The sequence below is a fragment of the Hemitrygon akajei genome, chromosome 3 (assembly GCF_048418815.1).
Source record: "Hemitrygon akajei chromosome 3, sHemAka1.3, whole genome shotgun sequence".
NCBI classification, from domain to species: domain Eukaryota; kingdom Metazoa; phylum Chordata; class Chondrichthyes; order Myliobatiformes; family Dasyatidae; genus Hemitrygon; species Hemitrygon akajei.
The window spans coordinates 26,149,959-26,173,232 of NC_133126.1; the positions used below are offsets into that span (position 1 = coordinate 26,149,959).

Sequence of the window (23,274 nt, forward strand, 5' to 3'; positions counted from 1 at the left end):
CAGATGGTGGCAGGGATTGAACATGGGTCGCTGGTGCTGTGGCATGTGAGTGCCTCTAGATGTTGTTCCTAAATTGCCCTTGGTGGTGATTGCCACCCTCACCAGCAAGTCCCAGATCCAGTGAATGGCTCATCAGAAATGTGTCCCTGTCAGGAAATGTAGAGGAGGATTTAGCAGTAAAATGATATTTTACTAATAAACTGCAAAATAACAAGACATGAAGGGCCACAAAACCAGACAGAACAGATACTTAACATAAGGCAACAAAGTAACCGAAGGCTAAGAGCAACTTTTTGAGCCTAGCTGGTTCGATGGGTGAACAAAGGTCTGTAGATAAGACCTGGGTTTAAATAGGCTACAGGTGATGAGTTGGAAGCGATTGGCAGGTGGTTCTTGCAGGGTAGAGACTGGGAGGTGCCTGTCTATGCAGGCCTGACAAGAAACCCCCTCCCCCCTGCGGCCAGCACCCGATGGCCCAGGACGATGCAGATGAGTCTAGTGGTACTTCTCAAAGAGCATTGGATCTAAGAGGAAACTGGATGGCACCCAAGACTTCTACACCCAGTCATATCATTCCCAGTTGACCAGGTACTGCACACCCCATCCACGATTACATGAATCCATCAGCCAGCGAACTGTGTGCACTGGACGATCTTCTACCATGCTTCATTCTGGAGGTGCAGGCTCAGGTGGGTTAGGTGGTCCATGGACCATGAGCTTGAGGCAGGGCACCTGGAAGGTACAGTAGTGTGATCCTGAGGAATAGTGGCTGTTGGAGATGGTAATTGACCAGGTTGATGCAATGGGTAATCTTAAAGGGATAATGAACAAGGTCAAAAGCTTGCAGGAGTCAGTGCACAGGGGCAGATCTTGGATGGAGCGCCAGACAATGTTCCCAGGCCAGAATAGTCTCACTAGATACTGATGATGGTTAGCCTGATGGCAGTCGATGTGGCTGACAGCTAGGAGGCCCTCTGCCCTCTTCGAAGCATTCTGCATCTGTGAGTCAAGGCCTTGATGAACGGAACCTCCCCCACTGGCTCCTCTGCAGGGAACAAATGGGGTTGGTAGCCATGAAGCACTTCAAAGGACGACATACCTGTAGCAGATGAAGTGTGTAAATTGTGGAACAGCTTGGGCCAGAGCAGATATTCCTTCCATGTGGAAGGCTGAGAGATGGCAAAGCATCACAGAAACTTCTCCATTTGCTGATTGGCTAATTCTGTTTGTCTGTGGACGATAGTCAGACTGCAAACTCACTGAAATATGGAGGAGGGAGCAGAAGGCACCCCAGCAGCAGGATATGAATTGTGGGTCAAAGTCCAACTCAACATCCTGTGGAAAACCGTAGATGTGAGCTATTTGGAGAACCAGTCCACAATTGTCACTAGTGGAAGGTGGTAACCCTGTGATGAAATCCATTACGTTGTGGAACCACGGGCATTGGGGGGTCCTGTATGGGCTGCAGGAGCCCAGAGGGCCGCTGGTTGAAGGAATTGGACTGGGCACATTGAAGGCAGGCAGCGTCAAACTGATGTACATCTGTGATCATGGTGGGCCATTGGAATTGGCGTTGCAGAAAATCCGTTGTGTGCCTGGATGACTGGAGAGGAATGGGCCCACAGGAGTGACTCAGAGAGTGCAATGGCCAGCATTTACATGCAGCTGTCAGGTGTGTTGGCCAGAGCAGGCTTGTGCTGTAGAGTGTAGTGAATCTGTTTCTCAAGATCCCAGACAATCGGGGCGAGGACCTGCAAGGCTGGAATGATGAGCTGAGGGTTGATCTCTGTTTCAGCCGTGTCGAACTGTCATGTCAGGGTGTCCTTCTTAGTGTTCATGGTTGATAGGAAATAATGAAAACAAATTGCTTGAAGAAGAGGACGCTGCAAACCTGACGTGGGTTGAGTTGGTGGGTCTGTTGTATGAATATGAAGTTCTGCTGGTCAGTCCAGATCAGTAAGGCTCAGTGTTTCCCATCAACCAGTGTCTACATTCCTTCAAGGTCCATTTAATGCTGAGTAGCTCCCTGTCTCCTACTTCATAACAGCGTTGTGTAGAGTTGAACTTGAATGAGAAGGCACAAGGGTGTGACTTCCCATACAGTCTTCACTAGGAGAGAATAGCCCCGACATCCATGTCAGATACATCTACCTCCATCACAAATGGTCTGGTGTGGTGGAGAATGGGAGTGGGAATGGTGGTGGAGCACCTCTTGAGCTACTCAAAAGTGTGGTCTGTGGCCACAGACCAGGACATCAGTGAGATAGATGATTTAGTAAGGGAGGTGAGAGGAGCAGCTATTTGGCTGTAGTTCCTGATGAAAGATTTGGAAACGAGTGGCAGGTGATTCCTGTTAGCTGAATGGAGACTGGAAGCTGCCTGCCTGACAGTCGCTTCTCAGCCTAATTTTAAACAATAGGCATGAATATAATACCTAATGGTTATTAGGTTTCTGAAATGATACCCAAGGTACCCTGTAAGTAATAAAATTATTCATACAAGGAGGAGGAAAGAACACAGGGGACTGTAGAAGGACAAGTCCAAAAACAGTTATTGGGAACACACTGAAATCCATTATCAAGGCAGTGACAACAAGGTATTTAGAGAATTGTAACATGATTAGGCTGAGTCAACAGAGTTTGTGGTTTTATGAAAGGGAAATTAATAAATCTAATGGAGCTTTTTGAGGAAGTAGCTACTAGGCTAGATGAGTGATTGATGGAAACAGTGAATCTGAACTTTAACAAGAATTCACTTTGGGCCATATAAGAAGTTATTACACAAATGTAAGGGATAAATTACAGTATTGGTTAAAGAGCTATGAACATTAACACATTTACATCCAGTAGTCACTGGTCTCAAATGGTAAATGCCTGATTACAGCTTTCAGGGTGCATTTGTAGATTCTTGTTGAATTATCTGGCCTCACCTAGAATATCAATGACATTTCAAGACCATAAGACCATAAAACATAGGAGCAGAATTAGGCCATTCAGCCCATTGAGTCTGCTCCACCATGGCAGATCCCAAATCCCACTCAACCATATACACCTGCCTTCTCACCATATTATTTGATGCCCTGACCAATCAGGAAATGATCAACTTCCACCTTAAATATATGCACAGACTTAGACACAACCACAGTCTGTGACAGAGCATTCCGCAGATTTGCTACTCTCTGGCTAAAGAAAATTCCTCCTTACATCTGTTCTAAAGGGTTGCCCCTCAATTTTGAGACTGTGCCATCTAGTTCTGGATACCCCACCATAGGAAACATCCTCTCCACATCCACCCTATCTAGTCCTTCCAACATTTGGTAGGATTCAAAGAGATCCCCCCGTATTCTTCTAAGTTTCAGTGAGTACAGGCCCAAAGCTGCCAAACAGTCCTCATATCTTAACCACTTCTTTCCCAGAACCATCCTCGTGAACCTCCTCTGGACTCTCACCAATGACAACACATCCTTTCTGAGATATGGGGGGGGGGGGGCAAAACTGTTGACAGTACTCCAGGTGTGGCCTGACTGGTGTCTTATAAAGGCTCAGCATATCGCCTTGCTTTTATATTCTATTCCCCTTGAAATAAATGCCAACATTGCATTTTCCTTCTTTACCACAGACTCAACCTGTAAATTAACCTTCTGGAAGTCTTGCATGAGGATTCCAAAGGCCCCCTGGACCTCTGATGTTTGAATCTTCTCCCCATTTAGATAATAGTCCACACTATTGTTCCTTTTAGCAAAATGCATTATTATACATTTCCCAACACTGTATTCCATCTGCCACTTTCCCCCCATTCTTCCAACATGTCCAAGTCCTGCTGCAATTGTATTGCTTCCTCAGCCTACCTAACCTTCCACCCATCTTTGTATCATCTGCAGACTTTGCTACAAAGACATCAATTCCATTATCCAAATCATTGACATACAATGTGAAAAGCAGTGGTCCCAATACTGATCCCTGAGAAACACCACTAGTCACTGGCAGCCAACCAGAGAAGGCTCCTTTTATTCCCACTCACTGCCTCCTCCCTACTGTCATTCTGTATCCATGCCAGTTTCTTTCCTATATCAGGAAGTTGTAATGGTAAAGAGGAAACAGTTGTAATTGTTGAATCAATATTCTGCAAAAGTCATTAAAATTAGATGAGATTCTTTGTGGTGGTGGTGGTGGAGCTCACACCAGGGGTTCCAGCATCAAGAGCATCTTCAAAAGGCAATGCCCCCAAAAGATGCCATCAGCCAATAAAATTCCCTCTTCTCAGCACTATCATCTGGGAAGAGGTACAAGAGCTCTTGAAGCTTCTTTCCCTCCTCTGATTTCTGAGCAGACAATGAACCAACCCTAGAAGACTACCTTAATATTTTTGTTCTCTTATATAATATAGTGGATTCCATTTGATTGGGATATGTGGGGACCAGTACATTCTGCCCCAATTAGCCGAAGTTTCATGGAACTAGTTAAAAACATATAAAAAGGATAAAATAATTTTATCTGAGTAACAAATTATGTATTTAAATCAAATACAGAACAAATTAAAACACTACTAATACTACAGTACTATAAAATTGAATTACTTCCCAATGGTTATCAATGGAGGAATTCATCCAATGCTTGCTGCTGTGTTGAACAAAATCAGTGCAAATACCTCGTGCAGATAGCAGATGGCCTTCATACAATGCTTTTGATGACTACATCCTCAAAATCTTCGTTTTCATTGTAACATTCAAGATAAGTTCCAATACTTTAAAATTCCTTGTAGTTCCTAACTTGTTAAAGTAAAGAAATAATTTCGTTTTCACTACTGGCAGTTTCTGGCTTCTCTAAAACTGAATGCTTGAAACCAAAGTGAGCAAAACAGTTCTTGACTGTCTTACTGCTTGCTTCTCACCAACTATCAGTGATAAAATCACTGCTTTTTAAACACAAACACATGCAACTGATGCTATTTAGAAACTGCTTTTAGTCTAAGCATGTCTAATGGCCACATAGGTGCATGCGACTAACGCTAGGTAGAAACTGTTTGACAACAGCTTCTGGTCCAATGAAGCAGCATAGTATCTCAAATAAACAAAGGAAATCCTAGCTAATTTCTCAATTAGATTTTGTTCTTTAAGAGTTGTCCCAAATAAACAGCTGTGTGTGAATAACCGATGGTCTAATGAACCGGAATCTATTGTATATCCATTCTTATTAGTTGCTTATTATAATTTATAGTATTTTTTATGTATTGCACTGTAAAACAACAAATTTTACAAAAAATATCTGTGATATTAAACCTAATTCTGATTCTGTTTCTGGCATCTGTGTGACTGATACAAAGCATGGGGAAAAGGGGAAAGCCTCAGTCAGATGTTTAATGTAGCGGCAGACTCAGACTTGAATTCAACATTACTCTTGCAGTGACAATTTAATTATGCTAGGCTGCAGTATTTTAAGTAACTATAATTACAAGAGCAAGAACCTGAATTTGAAAAAAAAACTTTGTGATTAGGAGCCGAGAATTCTTGCAGATGAACTTCCTTGTAATTTTTGCTCCACTCATCATAAGACTGGTCACTTGATGACATCAGTCCCGATTCTGTTCCTAAGTGCTCATTACTGAGAAGGGATTACTTAATATGAGACGGAATTAGCAGCAGGTGTGGTTGATATAGCACCTTGAGCCTTTCAACAAAGCGAGTTATGCTGGGGAAATCAAAAGCTCAACATCTGTGACTCCAGGAGTCCACTGGAGGCTGGCAGCCAAAGAAGACAGCCTGACTGGGGTTAGGGGACTGTGAGTGTGCATTCGGAGGGAGGAATGAGGCTTGTTTTGCTATTGTTACTTTGTTGTTTGGTATTCTCTATTTTGTTCTGATTTGTGTTGTTCTGCTGATCATTCTGGACATGCTATGTTCACACTGGAATGCGTGGCGACACTTGCAGGCTGCCCCCAGCACATTCTTAGGTGTACTGGTTATTAACACAAATGACTTATCTCACTATATGTTTCGATATACAGTACATCTGATAAATAAATAAATCTGAACCTGAAACTTCGAATCAAAAGTTGGAAATAGTGGCTAATTCTCATTTCTCTCTAAACAGTCTGTTGCATCAAGGCTGACACTAGTATTACCTGGAAAATTCATGGCTTTTGGCTACAAAGGTGATATCAAACTAGAAGGTGCACAATGATGCACAGGGATGTTGACTGGACTGGCGAACTTGAGTTATGATTAGACTGATTGGGTCTGTTTTCTCTGAAGTAAAGGAGACTGAGAGATGACATGACAGATGCATAGAGAATTACGCGCATAAACAGTGTCCATTTGCAATCTTAGGGGTGCCTATAACTAGAGGACAGAGGTTTAAGGTGAGAGGGAGGAAGTTTAAAGCAGAATTAAAATATTATGTGACACGAATAAACCCTTGGTCACAAGAGTTGAGTTACAAGGACACACGAGAGGTGAGGAGACAATGGGGATAATTAGAGAAGAGATAAATGAACTGCCTCATGTTACTTTAAGTGAATGGACAGCAGCAGTGAGACATTTACAGCAGCTGAAACCTACTGAATATTGAAAGGCTTAGATAGAGTGCACATGGAGAGGATGTTTCCTATAGTGGGAAATTGTACGATCTGAGGCCTCAAAATACAAGGATATCCCTTTAGAACAGAGGTAAGAAGGAATTTTTTTAGCCAGAGGGTGGTGGTGAGTTTGTGGAATTCATTACCATGGACAGCTGTGGAGACCAAGCCATTGGGTATATTTTAAGTGGAGGTTGGTATGTTCCTGATTAGTAGGGGTGTTTGAGGTTACAGAGAGAAGGCAGAAGAATGGGGTTAACCATAATGGAATGGTGAAGCAGACTCAATGAGCTGAATGAACAAATTCTGCTCACATTTTATGGTCTTATCTCAGAAAGTGATGGAATGTGCTGATACCTAACATTGTTTCACTCTTCACTCCTCACTCCCATGGAATGCTCTTCGGTACAGTGAATATAATGTCACAGTAAGCTTTACTCATTGCCATTTGGATTAGGTACTCACATGAAGTGTTCAGGGTATTCACTCAGTGCCATATCAATGATGTTTATAGCATCATGATAGTGCTTCTGGGCTGAGAGCAGCAATGCCAATAAATGTAAAGAATTCACATCATCCCCCTGCAGCTGCAAGGCTTGTCGGACGTAACCCAATGCTTCTGGGATCTGCAAACAATAAATGAGTGTGGGAATGAGCAAACATCCTGGCATTCAAGGAAATCCTCCTGATTCACTGTGCTCATATGAGCTTTCAGTCTTGGAAATGTTGGATTGCCTACTCCTAACGCTCAAACAATTATAATCACACTCGGCATGAGTTTGGGGATGGGAAAAAAGCAATGGAAATTCACAGCTGCCTATGCAATCTCCTCTCACCCCTAACATCAAGCTCATTGCTTACTGATATACACAGTAAATAAAATTAAATGAGATACAGGTGTCCCCCGCTTTACGAATGTTCGCTTTACTCCACTTCGCTTTTACAAAAGACCTACATTAGTAACCTGTTTTCGCATTACAAAGAGGATTTTTGCTTTTACGAAATTTTTTCCCATATAAATTAATGGTTCTTCACTTTACGCCATTTCAGTTTAAGAAAGGTTTCATTGGAACGCTCCACCTTTGTAAAGGGGGGTGGGGACACCTGTACTGTACATTCTTTACTGCTTCTGAAGGATTTATTCTCACCTTATGGCAATTTTTCCCTTCTATTTGTTCTGTTGGTTACCTTTTGATCAAAAATTGTATTCCTGCTCCCTCACTGGCTACATTATGCTTCTAAAAAGCTAGCATTATCAGGAACTAAGGACATTAATTACTACAAGACCTTTTCTCTAAATGCAACATGCACCAAGTGCTGGAGGAACTCAGCAGGTCAGGCAGTATCTACGGAGAGGAATATACAGTTGATGTTTTGGGCTGAAATCCTTCATTAGCATCTGCTGGTTATTAGATCTGGATGAAGGGTGGTGGCCCAAAGCATCGACAGTTCATTCCCCTCCTCAGATGCCTAACTTGTTGAGTTCCTCCAGCGTTCTGTGTGTGTTACTCTAAATTTCCAGCATGTGGAGAGTCTTTTGTACTTCCCCTAAATGGCCAGGGACAGTATCGATCAGTGGTCTGGAGTCATTTGTAGGCCAGACTAGGCATGGATGTCAGGCTATCTTCTGTGAACAGCAATGGTAAATGATATGACTTTTTACAACAACAAAGCACCTTTTGAGAGCACAAGATCACCAGATTTTTAAATTCACTTCATTATATTCCAAAAATAGCTTTGGAACTCCATTTTTGCACTGTTGCTTCAATAGCTTATCCTCTACAATGTTCTGTTGTCACATTGCTCCAATAAGCAATATTAGTGTAGATTAGGCAATAAGGAACAGCAAGGATGTGCTGGGTCAAAGGGCTGGTATCTGTGCTTTAGTTTAGTGCTTTGACTTTATACTCACTGAAGATTAAAAGAATGGGGGAGCCAATTTCATTGAAACCATTTGAATATTGTAAGGTTTTGATAGAGCAGACATAGGATGTTTCCAATACTGGGTGAATCTAGTATCAGAGACTCAGAATAAGACGTCCCTTTAGAACAGAGTTGAGGAGGAATTTCTTTATCCAGAGGGTGGTTGATCTGTGGAATTCATTGTCACAGATAGCAGCGGAGGCCAAGTCATTGGGTATATTTAAAGTGGAGGTTGATAGGTTGTTGATTAGTAAGGCATCAAAAATTATAGGAAGAATACAGGAAAATGGGCTGAGAGGGAAACTAAATCAGTTATGATGTAATGGCAGGGCTGATTTGATGGTCTGAATGGCCTAACTCTGCTCCTGTGTCTTATGGTTTAAAAAATTTCTCACTGTACCATATCGAGAGAGTCACATATAACTGAACATGTCAAAGAAAGAAAGGCAAGGCCCAGTTCTTACCTGCCTTGATATAGCAAGTTGAAGAGCCAGGTAGAACGCAGCCAGATGATCAGTTGGTGACAACCCATATGCCCTGGGGTGCAGAAGCATAAAAGCAACAAAAGAGTCAACAATGAGTAGGAAAATTTGGTTTTGACTAAACTAAAGAAGTCACTTCTTTGGAGTTGAGCACCACAGAAGTCCAATGCTGTTTCCTGTTATTTACAATCTATGAAACATCAATTCATCAGAAACTCTAATCCTTGTATTTTTTATAACAAACCCCACTCATATGCCTTTCCTTGCACATATGTACATCCACCATGCCACAGGCACTATATTATGGATGCTGTGTTGTGCTCTAGTGAAAACAAAATGCTGGAAATACTCAGTGTCTCCAGAAAGGGAAACAGAGATAGTGTTTAAGGTCAGGTGACCCACCTGAAATATTACCCTGTTTGTCTCTCCGGATATACTGACTTGGACTGCTGAGTGTTCCCAGCATTTCAATTTGGAGATATTCAGCAGGTGCATCTTTTCCCAGCCAATACTGCACTGAACTGAACAGACAATTCAATGAATAAGACAAGTGTATGGACTGTGCTAGATGGGTAACTGAGTGGATGCAACACAAAGCTACACAAGCAACCTAATGACTATGCACTAACCTAAATGGACAAATCAGAAGACACTGCATTGGGCCAGGTAGACAACCCAGCAGCCGCTGGATATCAGCAACTCACTTCACTATGCCTTATGAACAACTTGACTGACACTGAGAATCCAATAGGCACTGTTCTGTACTAAATAAGCAACTTACAGGCTTATGTAACATAGACTAGGTAATGAATCATTCTACATCAGCAAGAGTGGGTAAATTAGAACATAGAATAATACTGCACAGAACTATAGAACATTTCAGCACAGTATAGGCCCTTCAGCCTATGATGTTGTGCCAACCTTTTAATCAACTCCAAGATCAATCTAAATCTTCCCTTCAACATAGTTCTCCATGTTTCTTTCATCCATGTACCTATCTAAGAGCCTCTCAAATGCTTCTACTATACCTACCACTATCCCTGGCAGCATGTTCCACACACCCACCACCCTTTGTGTGAAACTCTGACATCCTCTCCTATACTTTCCTCTGAAATTTCCACCTTAAGGTCATGCTCCCTCATATTGGCCATTTCAGTCCTTGGTAAAATCGCTGGCTGTCCACTTGCTCTATGCCTCTTACCATCTTGTACACCTTTATCAAGCCACCTCACATCCATCTTCACTCCAAAGAGAAAAGCCCTAGCTGACTCAACCTATCCTCTTAAGATCATGCTCTTTAATCTAGGCAGCACTTTGGTAAACCCTGGAATTAGGTGAGCAATTTAATTGAGCTTTGCAGCAGGTTTAGTGAACTTTTAACACACAATCTGCTGGAAGAACTCAGCAGGTTGAGCAGCATGTCACTGGGGGTTGAAGAATTGAAGAATTGTTGATATTTTGGGTCAAAATGCTGCATCAGTATTGTTGCTCTACATTACTGTATTTGTACTCTCATATCTCTCTAGCAATCTTTTGACTGTGGATCACTATTTCAGTTGGAAATGGAAGGTGGTGGTGGGAAGTAAAATTTTCCTTAATTCCTTCTTCAGAATCAGAAGAAGGAAGGTTCTGATGAAGGATCTCACCCCAAAACATGGACTATTTATCTCATCCATAGATGCTCCCTGACCTATGGAGTTCCTCCAGCACTTTGTGGGTGTTGTTCCTCAAAGAAGCCTGTAAATCTGTTGAGCAAACATGAGGGAGTCTGCAGATGCTGGAAATTCAAACAATACACACAAAGTGCTGGTGGAACACAGCAGGCCAGGCAGCATCTATAAGGAGAAGCACTATCAACGTTTTGGACCGAGATCCTTCGTCAGGACTAACTGAAAGGAAAGATAGTAAGAGATTTGAAAGTAGTGGGGGGAGGGGTAAATGTGAAATGATAGGAGAAGACCGGAGAGGGTGGGATGAAGCTAAGAGCTGGAAAGGTGATTGGCGAAAGTGATACAGAGCTGGAGAAGGGAAAGGATCATGGGACGGGAGGCCTCGGGAGAAAGAAAGGGGGGGGGGGGAGCACCAGAGGGAGATGGAGAACAGGCAGAGTGATGGGCAGAGAGAGGGAGAGAAAAAAACAAACAACTAAATATGTCAGGGATGGGGTAAGAAGGGGAGGAGGGGCATTAACGGAAGTTAAAGAAGTCTGTTCCCTTTTCTCAGTGCTGACATCAATCCCTTGGTGAACAGAAGAACTTCCCAGGATTCCTTCCCGTAATGATGCAGTTTTATAAAACTCTAGTTAGGCCACACTTGGAGTACTGTGTCCAGTTCTGGTTGCCTCACTATAGGAAGGATGTGGAAGCATTGGAAAGGGTACAGAGGAGATTTACCAGTATGTTGCCTGGTTTAGAGAGTATGGATTATGATCAGAGATTAAGGGAGCTAAGGCTTTACTCTTTGGAGAGAAGGAGGATGAGAGGAGACATGATAGAGGTGTACAAGATATTAAGAGGAACAGACAGAGTGGACAGCCAGCGCCTCTTCCCCAGGGCACCACTGCTCAGTACAAGAGGACATGGCTTTAAGGTAAGGGGAGGGAAGTTCAAGGGGGATATTAGAGGAAGGTTTTTCACTCAGAGAGTGGTTGGTGCGTGGAATGCACTGCCTGAGTCAGTGGTGGAGGCAAATATACTAGTGAAGTTTAAGAGACTACTAGACAGGTGTATGGAAGAATTTAAGGTGGGGGGGTTATATGGGAGGCAGGGTTTGAGGGTCAGCACAACATTGTGGGCCGAAGGGCCTGTAATGTGCTGCACTATTCTATGTATAATTTATCATTTTTTCTTATTCCATGTATGAACTATCAGATTGCTATACAAGCTCCAATTAAGCTCAAAAATAGGTCTCATACTGCCAGCAATTCACTAGCACTTAATCTGGAGTAGTAGCTCAGAGAAGTGCTGTGCAAGTAAAGCTTGAAAGTAAAATGTCTCATCCATTCTAGTTGTCATGGCGACACTGTGTTGCAGCTAGTCCAACACTTAGATTTATATATCCTTTTTAAAAAAATCATGCACACCTCTGAAATGCTCGCAGTGCCTTTTTCTGGAGATCTTCTTGCATTCCTTTCAACGTTGCTTTGGGAAAAAAGATCAATAAGTTGTTAATAAAATGTTCATAGGATGTGTGTAAACCAGATATAGAGACATTGAGCACTACAGCTCTTCAGCCCACTTAATCCATGCCGACCTATTATTCTGCCTAGTCCCATCTGCCTGCTCTCTGACCATAGCTCTCCATACACCTCTAAATTAGCTTTTTTCAGGATGTTTTTGTCCTAATTTTTAAATTTTTATTTAGAGATACAGCATGGGAACAGATTCTTCTGGCCAAATGAGCCAGTGGCATCCAATTACACCCATGTGAACAATTAAGCAACAAACCCGTACGGCTTTGGTATCTGGAAGGAAATTGGAGCACCCGGAGGAAACCCAGCGGTCGTGGGGAGAACATAAAACTCCTTACAGACAGTGTCGGAATGGAACCTGGTTATTGGCGCTGTAATAGCAATATGCTAACTGCTAACCTCCCGTGTTTGGAAGATGGATTAGACAGCAGCACCATGAGGGCTCGAACATGTTAGGGATGAAATAGCGCAGCTGTGCTGTTTGGGTAGTACTGTGGTCTGTATCTGTTAATACTCCTATAAGTCAGGGGTGCTCTTGTAGGGAGGTGACTGATGGCATGAAACCTTTTCTGATATGTTCACCCAGGTTTGGAAAATTACAGCCCTTGACTATAATGTCTCAAAATGGAGAGGTGCAGCATTTCCAATGATGAGAATTTGAAACAGGGGGCATGAAAACTCCAGGGTATTGGGGGAGAGAGGGGACAGGGTGAAGAAATGCAAGGCTCATACCTACTGGATTTATTAAGGATAATGACAAGATTTAGATTGTTCAAATGCATGCCACTACTAAACTCAGTTGGAAGCTTGGTGGCAAACTCCAAAAGAGATAGGAGCAGAATTAGGCTATTTGGCCCATCAAGTTAACCCTCCTCTAAACTCCTGGAGGTTAGAGGAGGAAAGTTAACTGTCAGGGGATTATCCTTTAAGAAATAACCAGTTGGGAGTAGGAACCTTGCAGATTTCCGTTTCATTTATTTATCATGCATACATCGAAACATGCAGTGAAATGCATCATTTGCATTAACAATCCAACACACCCAAGGATGTGTTGGGGGAAGCCTGCAAATATCGCCACACATTCCTGCACTAACATAGTATGCCCACAATAGACCTTGTGGATATAGATCAGGGCAACAGAGACTAGCCTCAGGACCAGCAATGAGCCTGGGCACCAGGGGCCAATGGTGGAAGGATGCAGTGGGTGGGAATGCTGGAGATGTTGAGGTGGTGTTGGAAGATGTAGGGCTGAGAGATAGGGTGAGATAATGAGCTGGAAGGAATTTAAAGGGATGGGCCCTGTTGGAGGTACATGAGGCGTTCAGGGTGGGTGCTGGAACAGGAGGGTCATGGTCAGGGCTTGTGAGGGTGGTGATAAGAAAGCTGTCATTGTTGTAAATCAGGCTAACCTCTTCACAAAAGTGGAGGGAGGCTGGGAAGCTGACCTACATCTAGCCTGACACGTTGACAATCACCATTTTCACCAGGCTGGCAATACCAAGGATAAGAGTGTGACACTGCATATACCATAATGCCAGGTTAATAAGCTTTACGGGTTTTGAATATATCCTTACCATCCGTGGCCTGTAGACTGTAAGTTAAGCCAAGAGCCAAGAAGCCTTTTGCTCGAAACTCAGGTTTTTCATTGATCTCAGTCACCATTTCAGCAAATTGCTTTGCTTCTCCCAACTTCAGAACAAAGATAAAGATAAGAATCGTGTTAAAAGGAAAAAAATCCACCTGATAATTAAAAAAAGACAATGTTATATACCACTGCAGAAATTCTCATTTGCACTATTTATTGATTCTGTTCAAATCAGACATAAAATCCTTCAGGAAAATTATTACAATAGCACCAGTAACAAGTTTAAAGTTCAAAGTAAATTTATTGTCAAAGTATGAATATGTCACCATGTATTACCTTGTGATTCGTTTTCTTACAGTCATTCAAGTAGGACAAAGAGTCAATGAAAACTACACACAAAGACTGACAAACAGCAAATGTGCAAAAGACACACTGTACAAACAAAATTAAATAAATAATCATATATGTATTATTTAAAATGCTGTGTGGAAAACAAAGGGTGCTGAAGATTGTATGATTTTAATGTTGTTACTCTTACAAATACTATTTTCTTCTCATGTTAGCTTCAACAGGTTCAAGTCCTTGTTATTAACATTTGTGGAACATCAGATACATTAATATCCTACTACGCTGTGTAATTATTCAGCAAATCTGTCATTTGTTGGCTAAAGAGTCCACATTTTTTCATGACTGCCCATTATCTTCTCATGCAGCTGTACAAATCTGATACCTTTCTTTAATTTCTTTGTGTAAAGCTTACTGCTTCCTTGGCTGTGGTCAGGAAATTAAACATAGGCTCAGTTATATGGTTTCTAACCTAGCTGAAATTCTGGCTTCACGGTGATGTTCCAGAATGTCCTTGGTATCTTAAACATAGCATTATTATTACAGCAATCTATTCTGCTGTTGTATAATCTGAAAAGTAAAAGTGTCTGGTTTATTCTGATGTATGTTGATGTGTCATGGAGTTAAACATTTTATTTTTTAAACTGTTAAATCATTTTTTAAAGAGATCCAGCATATGAAATTATTATATTGCAGCCATTAGTGAGGGGCAGGACTGGCAGATCAAAGTTACATAGAACATAGAATAGTACCGCACATTGCAGGCCCTTCGGCCCACAATGTTGTGCCGACCCTCAAACCCTGCCTCCCATATAACCCCCCACCTTAAATTCCTCCATATACCAGTCTAGTAGTCTCTTAAACTTCACTAGTGTATCTGCCTCCACCACTGACTCAGGTAGTGCATTCCACGCACCAACCACTTTCTGAGTAAAAAACCTTCTTCTAATATCCCCCTTGAACTTCCCTCCCCTTACCTTAAAGCCATGTCCTCTTGTAATGAGCAGTGGTGCCCTGGGGAAGAGGCGCTGGCAGTCCACTCTGTCTATTCCTCTTAATATTTTGTACACCTCTGTCATGTCTCCTCTCATCCTCCTTCTCTCCAAAGAGTAAAGCCCTAGCTCCCTTAGTCTCTGATCATAATCCATACTCTCTACACCAGGCAGCATCCTGGTAAATCTCCTCTGTATCCTTTCCAATGCTTCCACATCCTTCCTATACTGAGGTGACCAGAACTGGACACAGTACTTCAAGTGTGGCCTAACTAGAGTTTTATAGAGCTGCATCATTACATCACATCTCTTAAACTCTATCCCTCGATTTATGAAAGCTGACACCCCATAAACTTTCTTAACTACCCTATCTACATGTGAGGCAACTTTCAGGGATCTGTAGACATGTACCCCCAGATCCCTCTGCTCCTCCACACTACCAAGTATCCTGCCATTTATTTTGTACTCTGCCTTGGAGTTTGTCCTTCCAAAGTGTACCACCTCACACTTCTCCAGGTTGAACTCCATCTGCCACTTCTCAGCCCACTTCTGCATCCTATCAATGTCTCTCTGCAATCTTCTACAATCCTCTACACTATCTAAAACACCACCAACCTTTGTGTCTGCAAACTTGCCAACCCACCCTTCTACCCCCTCATCCAGGTCGTTAATAAAAATCACAAAAAGTAGAGGTCCCAGAGCAGATCCTTGTGGGACACCACTAGTCACAAGCCTCCAATCTGAATGTACTCCCTCTACCACGACCCTCTGCCTTCTGCAGGCAAGCCAGTTCTGAATCCACCTGGCCAAACTTCCCTGGATCCCATGCCTTCTGACTTTCTGAATAAGCCTACCATATGGAACCTTGTCAAATGCCTTACTAAAATCCATGTAGATCACATCCACTGCACTACCCTCATCTATATGCCTGGTCACCTCCTCAAAGAACTCTATCAGGCTTGTTAGGCACGATCTGCCTTTCACAAAGCCATGCTGACTCTCCCTGATCAGACCATGATTCTCTAAATGCCCATAGATCCTATCTCTAAGAATCTTTTCCAACAGCTTTCCCACCACAGACGTAAGGCTCACTGGTCTATAATTACCTGGACTATCCTTACTACCTTTTTTGAACAAGGGGACAACATTCACCTCCCTCCAATCCTCCAGTACCATTCCCGTGACAACGAGGACATAAAGATCCTAGCCAGAGGTTCAGCAATCTCTTCCCTTGCCTCGTGGAGCAGCCTGGGGAATATTCCATCAGGCCCCAGAGACTTATCCGTCCTAATGTATTTTAACAACTCCAACACCTCCTCTCCCTTAATATCAACATGCTCCAGAACATCAACCTCACTCATATTGTCCTCACCATCATCAAGTTCCCTCTCAGTGGCGAATACCGAAGAGAAGTATTCATTGAGGACCTCACTCACTTCCACAGCCTCCAGGCACATCTTCCCACTTTTACCTCTAATCGGTCCTACCTTCACTCCTGTCATCTTTTAGTTCTTCACATAATTGAAGAATGCCTTGGGGTTTTCCTTTACCCTACTCGCCAAAGCCTTCTCATGCTCCCTTCTTGCTCTTCTCAGCCCTTTCTTAAACTCCTTACTGCTACCCTATATTCCTCAATAGACCCATCTGATCCTTGCTTCCTAAACCTCATGTATGTTGCCTTCTTCCACCTGACTAGATTTTCCACTTCACTTGTCACCCATGGTTCCTTCACCCTACCATTCTTTATCTTCCTCACTGGAACAAATTTATCCCTAACATCCTGCAAGAGACCCTTAAACATTGACCACATGTCCATAGTACATTTCTCTGCAAAAACATCATCCCAATTCACACCCGCAAGTTCTAGCCTTATAGCCTCATAATTTGCCCTTCCCCAATTAAAAATTTTCCTGTCCTCTCAGATTCTATCCTTTTCCATGATAATGCTAAAGGTCAGGGAGCGGTGATCACTGTCCCCCAGATGCTCACCCACTGACAGATCTGTGACCTGACCCGGTTCATTACCTAATACTAGATCTAGTATGGCATTCCCCCTAGTCAGCCTGTCAACATACTGTGACAGGAATCCATCCTGGACACACTTAACAAACTCTGCCCCATCTAAACCCTTGGAACTAATCAAGTGCCAATCAATATTAGGGAAGTCAAAGTCACCCATGATAACAACCCTGTTATTTTTGCACCTTTCCAAAATCTGCCTCCCAATCTGCTCCTCGGTATCTCTGCTGCTACCAGGGAGCCTATAGAATACTCCCAATAGAGTAACTGCTCCCTTCCTGTTCCTGACTTCCACCCATACTGACTCAAAAGAGGATCCTGCTACATTACCCACCCTTTCTGCAGCTGTAATTGTATCCCTGACCAGTAATGCCACCCCTCCTCCCCTTTATCCCCCCGCTCTATCCCTTTCAGGCTTCTGTTGTTTTAGACATGTTTTAGTGGGTGGGATTAAAAGGGAAATTTTGAGGGAAATTTTGAGGGAAATTACCCAATTTCCCTTGGGATCAATAAAATATGTCTGTCTGTCTGAAATGATTGTGTTATTTGTTAGGGAAAATGTCACAGCAGTGCTCAGACAGGACAGACTGGAGAGCTTGTCGACTGAGGCTATATGAGTGGAACCTTATATAAGATATACAGTTCTATATGGTCCTATAACTGGCCCTTCCAGCCCAACAAGCCCATGCTGCCCAATTATATCCATGTAACCAATTAACCTACTAACCTGTATATGAACTTTTGGAATGTGGGATGAATCTGAAGCACTCGGAGAAAATCCAAATGGTCATGGTGATAACATAACAAACTCCTTACAGTTAACAGTGTGAATTGAACTAATGATTGCTGGTGTTGTAATAGCATTGCGTTAGCCATTACAATAACGCGCCATCCATGCTTTCTCTTATTTGGATTTCAGAGCTGAAGCACAACTGCAGGTCAATAAAACACTCTGAGATGTGGTTTATCTCCCTTTCTCGACCTACAAGGTTTTAAACTACTTTGTTACTGATAATCCCACCAACATGTCACTCTCAGGAATGCAGCAACAATTTGGGGGATTATAAGTGTGACCCCATCACAAAGTGATTCAATAATGCCCCTTGTGGACAATTGTCAATTGGCTGCTAGAATACAGAATTAAAACTGTCTTCCCCTTAGTCTATGAGTTATCTTGAGAACTGGCTCTTTAGCGGATTCTTCTATCGAAATGCTAGAATCCCAGCTTGGGTCAACGTGAATGCAGTAACAGAATCAGAGAGAGGAGGTCACCCAACAGTTGTCCTCCAGTTCCACTTTCTGCCTATTGCAAGAATCTAACGAAAAGATTAAAGATTAGCTTTATTGCCACGTAAATTAAAACACACAGTGAAATGCGTTGTTTGTGTCAAACACCAACACAGTCTGAGGATGTTGTGGAGGCAGTCTGCAAGTATCGCCATACTTATTCACCAACATAGCATGCCCACTATTCACTAAACCCAACCCATACAGTACTGTGCAAAAGTCTTAGGCATATATATGTATCGAGGATGCCTAAGACTTTTGCACAGTACTGTAGTAATTTTATGTATTGAACTCTGCTGTAGCCGCAAAAAAAATCATGACGTATGTGAGTTTATGTAATTGGTGGTTTGATAGTCCTTCCAAGGTTATAAACAATGAATTTTGTTGACTGCAATTCAAAAGTGCAATTGTGTTGAGCACACAAGATCCCATTGTTGTTGTTGATATGATTAGCTGGGCAATCAATTACTTAAAAGATAAAAAGATTAACTTTATTTGTCAAAAACAAGAGAAAATCTGCAGATGGTAGAAATCCAAGCAACACACACACACACACACACACACACAAACACACACACACAGAGAAAATGTTGGAGGAACTCAGAAGATCAGGCAGCATTTATGGAAAAAAGTACAGTCAATGTTTCAGGCTGAGACACTTCAGCAGGACTGGCAGAAAAAAGCTGAGGAGTAGATTTAAAAGGTAAAGGGAGGAGAGAGAGAAACACAAAGTGATAGGTAAAACCTGAAGAGGGAGGGATGAAGTAAAGAACTGGGAAGTTGGTGAAAGAGATACAGGGCTGCAGAGGAGTAATTCTGATAGAAGAGGACAGAAGGCCATGGAAGAAAGAAAAAGGGGGAGGAGCACCAGAGGGAAGCAATTGGCAGGCAAGGAGATAAGGTGAGAGAGGGACATGGGGATGGGGAATGGTTAAGGACAGTGGGGAGGCATTATCGGAAGTTGGACAAATCGATAGTCATGCCATCAGATTGAAGGGTGCCCAGATGGAATTAAGGTGTTGTTCCTCCAATCTAAGTGTGGCTTTATCATGACATTGGAGGAGGCCATGGATAGAGATATTGAAACAGCATTATGAAGGACTCCATGCACCCTTCATACAATCTCTTCTCCCTCCTGCCGTCTGGGAAAAGGCACTGAAGCATTCGAGCTCTCACGACCAGACTATGTAACAGTTTCTTCCCTCAAGCTATCAAACTCCTCAATACCCAGAGCCTGGACTGACACCTTACTGTCCTATTGTCCTGTTTATTATTTATTGTAATGCCTGCACTGTTTTGTGTACTTTATGCAGTCCTGGGTAGGTCTGTAGTCTAGTGTAGTTGTTGAGTGTTTTTTTTCTCTGTGTTGTTTTTTACGTAGTTCAGTCTAGTTTTTGTACTGTGTCATGTAACACCATGGTCCTGAGAAAATGTTGTCTCATTTTTATTATGTACTGTACCAGCAGTTATGGTTGAAATGACAATAAAAGTGACTTGACTTGACTTGAAATGGGAATGAGAAGTGGAATTAAAATGGGTGGCCACTGAAATGGGGAGGGGGAGAGGGGGCAGGGGAGGGGGGAGAGTGGGGAGGGGAAGGGTAGGTAGGGAGAGAGAGAGAGGGAGAGGGAGGGGAGGGGAGAGAGGGAGGGGGAAAAAGGGAGAGGGAGAGATATCTTTTATGTGATTTTTTTCCCAAAGGCCGAAATCATTTGAAATACTTCAGTTTCTTCCTTAATCCAAATTTAATTAACGTGTGCCTACAAATGACAAGGCACATAAGTCATTTATTATCATAAGTTAAAGGCTGTGTGTCCAATTATACCACTAGTTCAGGTGCCTTCACTCAGCAACTCATTAATATGTGTATCCCCCTCAACAATACCAACTTGGAAGATCACCCAATTAGGTAATGATTAATTCTGCATTAAAATACACCATGCAATAGACAAAACATTCACATTCCATTTCACTTTGTCCTCCTATCTGTCTTTGAAAATGAGCTAAAGAATCTGCAGTGTTATATTATTCCGAAGTGTCGTCTGGGATATTTGAATAAAGCAATACTTGCCTCGCCCTCTCCAGAAATCACTGAAACTGGAGAGAGAATGTTTCAGCAGTACTGACTAATTCCATTCCTTCACAAATAGACCATAAGATAAGGGAACTGAGTTAGGCCATTTAGCCCCTCAAGTTTGCTTCACCATTCCATCATAGCTGATTTATTACCCCCCTCAACCCCATTCTCTTGCCTTCTCCCCATAACCTTTGAGACACTTAATAATCAGGAACCTATCAACCTCTGCTTTAAATGTACCAAATAACTTGGCCTCCACAGCCATCTGTGGCAATAAATTCTACAGATTTACCACCCTTGGGCCAAAGAAATTTCTCCTCATTTTATTAACCATAGACTAGATGAGCCAAAGGACCTGTTTCTGTGCGGTGGCGCTTTATGACCCTATGACGTACATTGAAACATACAGTGAAATATGTCATTTGTGTTAACACCCAACACTTAGGGAAGGCTGGGGCCAGTCCACAAGGGTCGCCACACATGCCACTGCCAACATAACATGCTACAATGTTTAGCAGAACAATACAAGCAAAAAAAAACACAACAAGAAGAGCAAAACAAGACTCTTGCCTCCGTCCCAGCCACCCACTCATTCACTCACACAGCTATACCTCCAACCCCAGGACATGTTGCCTCTGGAGTCCTTGGCTCTGCAGTTCATGCCACCAGGTTGGAGGCTACCCAATCAAAATATAAGGTGTTGCTCCTCCAACCTGAGTGTGGCCTCATCCTAGCAGCAGAGAAAGCCATGGACTGACATGTTGGAATGGGAATGGGAAGTAGAATTGAAATGGATGGCCACTGGGAAATCCTGCTTTTTGTGGCACACGGAGCGAAGATGCTCGATGAAGTAGCCTCCCAATCTATGTCAGGACTCAAGTGGGATTTTCCAAGTATCTGCCTATTTCTGTCAAACAATAAGAAACTTATTAGGCTCTGACTGCTTTGTGAAAAATGTAATTCCCTCCCCTTTTCAGGTTCTTTTCTCATGCTCTCATTTCCCTCTTTTGGCAGAGGCCCTCAGCTCTAGTAGGAGAATCAAAATCAGAATCAGGTTTATTATCACTGACATATTTGTTATTCTTGTAGTTTTGTGGCAGCAGTTGAGTGCAATTAATAAAATATACTATAAATTATAGTAAGGAAAGATATATACAGTATATAAGTTAAAAATGTACTGCAAAAAGAGATCAAGTATAGTGAGGTGGTGTTATGGGTTCATTGTATGTTCAGAAATCTGATGGTAGAGGGAAAGAAGCATTCCTAAATTGTTGAGTTCCCACTACAGGTTGGAGGAACAACACCTTATATACCGGCCGGGTAGCCTCCAACCTGATGGCATGAACATTGACTTCTTTAACTTCCGTTAATGCCCCTCCTTCACTTCTTACCCCATCCCTGACATATTTAGTTGTTTGTTTTTTTCTCTCTCTCTCTGCCCATCACTCTGCCTGTTCTCCAACTCCCTCTGGTGCTCTCCTCCCCCTTTCTTTCTCCCTAGGCCTCCCGTCCCATGATCCTTTCCCTTCTCCAGCTCTGTATCACTTTTGCCAATCACCTTTCCAGCTCTTAGCTTCATCCCACCCCCTCCGGTCTTCTCCTATCATTTCGCATTTCCCCCTCCCCCTCCTACTTTCAAATCTCTTAGTATTTTTCCTTTCAGTTAGTCCTGACGAAGGGTCTCGGCCCGAAACGTCGACAGTGCTTCTCTGTATATAACATCTTCCCTATAGATGCAGCCTGGCCTGCTGTGTTCCACCAGCATTTTGTGTCTGTTGCTTTAATTCCCACTTATGTCTCTAGGCTCCTGATGGTATCAATGAGAAAAGGGCATGTACTGGGTGGTGGGGGTCATTAATGATGGATGACACCTTTCTAAGGCATTGCCTGTTTTAGATGTCCTTCATGGTGGGGAGGTTATGTCATGAAGTTGTTGAGTTTACAATCCTCTGAACCTTTTTTCAATCCTGTGCAGTAGAGCTTCTATATGAGATGGCAGTGTCAGATTTAGATTAATCAATTAATCTGCCAGACAGTAGTACCATACCTATGTTCTGTGGGCCTTGCGCCTGCCCCTCTACACTGAAACGCTAGTGACAACACTGTCTGCAATTCAATGAGTTCCAGTCTAACTATACTGAACTCGCAGAATGCTGAGCAGCTCAAACCAGTCACATTGGTGAGCAGAGCTTTGGTTTATAAAGGATGATGTAATAAAATAAATCCACAGGGACAGCAAATATATTCACAGACACTTTCACAAAGGGATGCGGTGTCTGTAAAACAACAGCTGTGCACACTTAAACTATGGTCAGCTCCGCTAAAATTTTGCTAAAAAAAAGAAGTAAATTTTAAAAAGAATCCTCTTCAATTTTCTCCCTATTCCCTATGTATTCTGTTCTACGAATGATAAATAAGCAGCTCTATAAAAACCTGTTTAGACCACACTTGAAATATTGTGCTTGGGTTCTGGTCACTTCATTACAGGAAAGATGTAGAAACTTTACAGAGGGTGCAAAGGACATTTACATGGTGCTGCATGGAACAGACAGGATGCCTTAGGAGGAAAAGTTGAGTGAGCTCGGGTTATTCTCTTTGGAGCAAAGGAGGAAGAGCAGTAACCTGAAGAGCAGTAACCTGATAGAGGTGTAAAATAGGTTAAGAGGCATAGGTCTAATGGATAGTCAGAAACTTTTCTCTAAGGTGGAAATAGCTAATACCAAGGGGCATAATTTTAAGGTGGATGAACTCAGCAGGTTGGGCAGCATCTGCTGAAATGAGCAGTCAACATTTCGGGCCGA

The 23,274-nt window shown here is 42.6% G+C and overlaps 1 protein-coding gene across 1 annotated transcript in view; it reads right to left on the minus strand.

Moving 5' to 3' along the window:
- Nucleotides 1–23,274, minus strand: part of ttc7b (tetratricopeptide repeat domain 7B) — a 470,560-nt gene that overhangs the window by 195,991 nt on the left and 251,295 nt on the right. Inside the window, exons 12-15 of the mRNA XM_073039387.1 lie at nucleotides 13,743–13,857; nucleotides 12,061–12,118; nucleotides 8,961–9,033; nucleotides 7,039–7,199 (exon numbers count right to left, since the gene is read on the minus strand). Coding sequence (XP_072895488.1) covers nucleotides 7,039–7,199; nucleotides 8,961–9,033; nucleotides 12,061–12,118; nucleotides 13,743–13,857 — 407 coding nt within the window. The remainder of the gene's footprint in view (nucleotides 1–7,038; nucleotides 7,200–8,960; nucleotides 9,034–12,060; nucleotides 12,119–13,742; nucleotides 13,858–23,274) is intronic.